Source organism: Hippocampus comes, unplaced genomic scaffold (genome assembly GCF_001891065.2).
Source record: "Hippocampus comes isolate QL1 unplaced genomic scaffold, H_comes_QL1_v1.1 C16854528, whole genome shotgun sequence".
NCBI lineage: Eukaryota > Metazoa > Chordata > Actinopteri > Syngnathiformes > Syngnathidae > Hippocampus > Hippocampus comes.
In genome coordinates, this window is record NW_017840127.1 from 1 (window position 1) to 1013 (window position 1013).

At 47.5% G+C, this 1013-nt stretch overlaps 1 protein-coding gene across 1 annotated transcript; it reads right to left on the reverse strand.

Moving 5' to 3' along the window:
• Positions 1-52: 52 nt before the first annotated feature.
• LOC109509325 (endophilin-A2-like) lies at positions 53-828 on the reverse strand (the record flags this gene model as incomplete). The annotated part of the gene is made up of 3 exons (XM_019859188.1): positions 53-256; positions 348-506; positions 589-828. Coding segments are annotated over 3 exons (576 nt in total), but the record flags the coding sequence as incomplete, so codon positions are not given.
• Positions 829-1013: the final 185 nt, after the last annotated feature.

Below are 1013 nucleotides of genomic sequence, written 5' to 3' on the forward strand. Positions count from 1 at the left end.
TTTTTTTTTTTTTTTTTTTTTTTTTTAAGTGTGAACCTACGTTAGCATGATACTGCTAGATCAATACTAAGTGCAGCCATCATGTTTTCCTGAAGCTCAGTGTATGCGCACGTGTGTGCGAGTTGTATACACAAGGCGGTATGTTACCACACCTTTCTCCGAGTTTGTCAGACAGCTCCTCCAGGACCTGGACTGCTTGCCGGTGATACTGCAGCTGGGATTCCACCAGAGACGAGAGCTGGCTCACCTGCTCGATCTACTCACAAACACACAACACGGTGTCCCGACCAAACATCATCACGAATGCCAGTCCAACTGTACGCTTAAGTGAATAAGCGAGAGCTCACGTCGGTCTCCAGCAGGTTATACATGCTGGTCTCCGCGACTTCCTTCGACTCGTGAAACTTCTCCAGGGCCTGTCGGATGTCCTCATCGGGAATTTTGCCCTGCCGCTTTTTTTTGTAGTCGTAATCCAGGCGGCGACCTTCCAGCTTCTTGAGGTGGTGCTGCAAACCGACGGAATCACAGAATGACGCCACAGCGCACCCCCGTCGTGAAATGCGGCGCGTCACATCGGGTAAAAAAAACCTGAATTTCTCGGAGGTCCTTGTCGCAGAGGCCTTGCAACGGGTCGATGAAGTTCTGTTTGACGTCAATGTCTAGCGAGTCTTTGACTTCCGCCATTCTCTTCATGGCTTCCCCGACTTCCACGAGTGCGCCACCTGGAGACGGACATGAACATGTCAGCGACGCAATAAAGCATCGACATTTTGACCACACTTTGCAAATGTGTGTTTTGCTGCTGCCACTTAGCGCTGATGAAATGATTCAGACCCACATGCTAAAATTTAAAACATTTTTGTATCGTTCTCCACCAGCATGCTTCAGAGAAATTTAAGTTTCAAACATATTTTTTTGAAAGTCCATGAAAATCCTGTGAATGACAAGCACCTTTGTGTATCGTACGGTCGCCTGGTTTGCTGGTATACGTTATTATCCGAGTGAATAATATG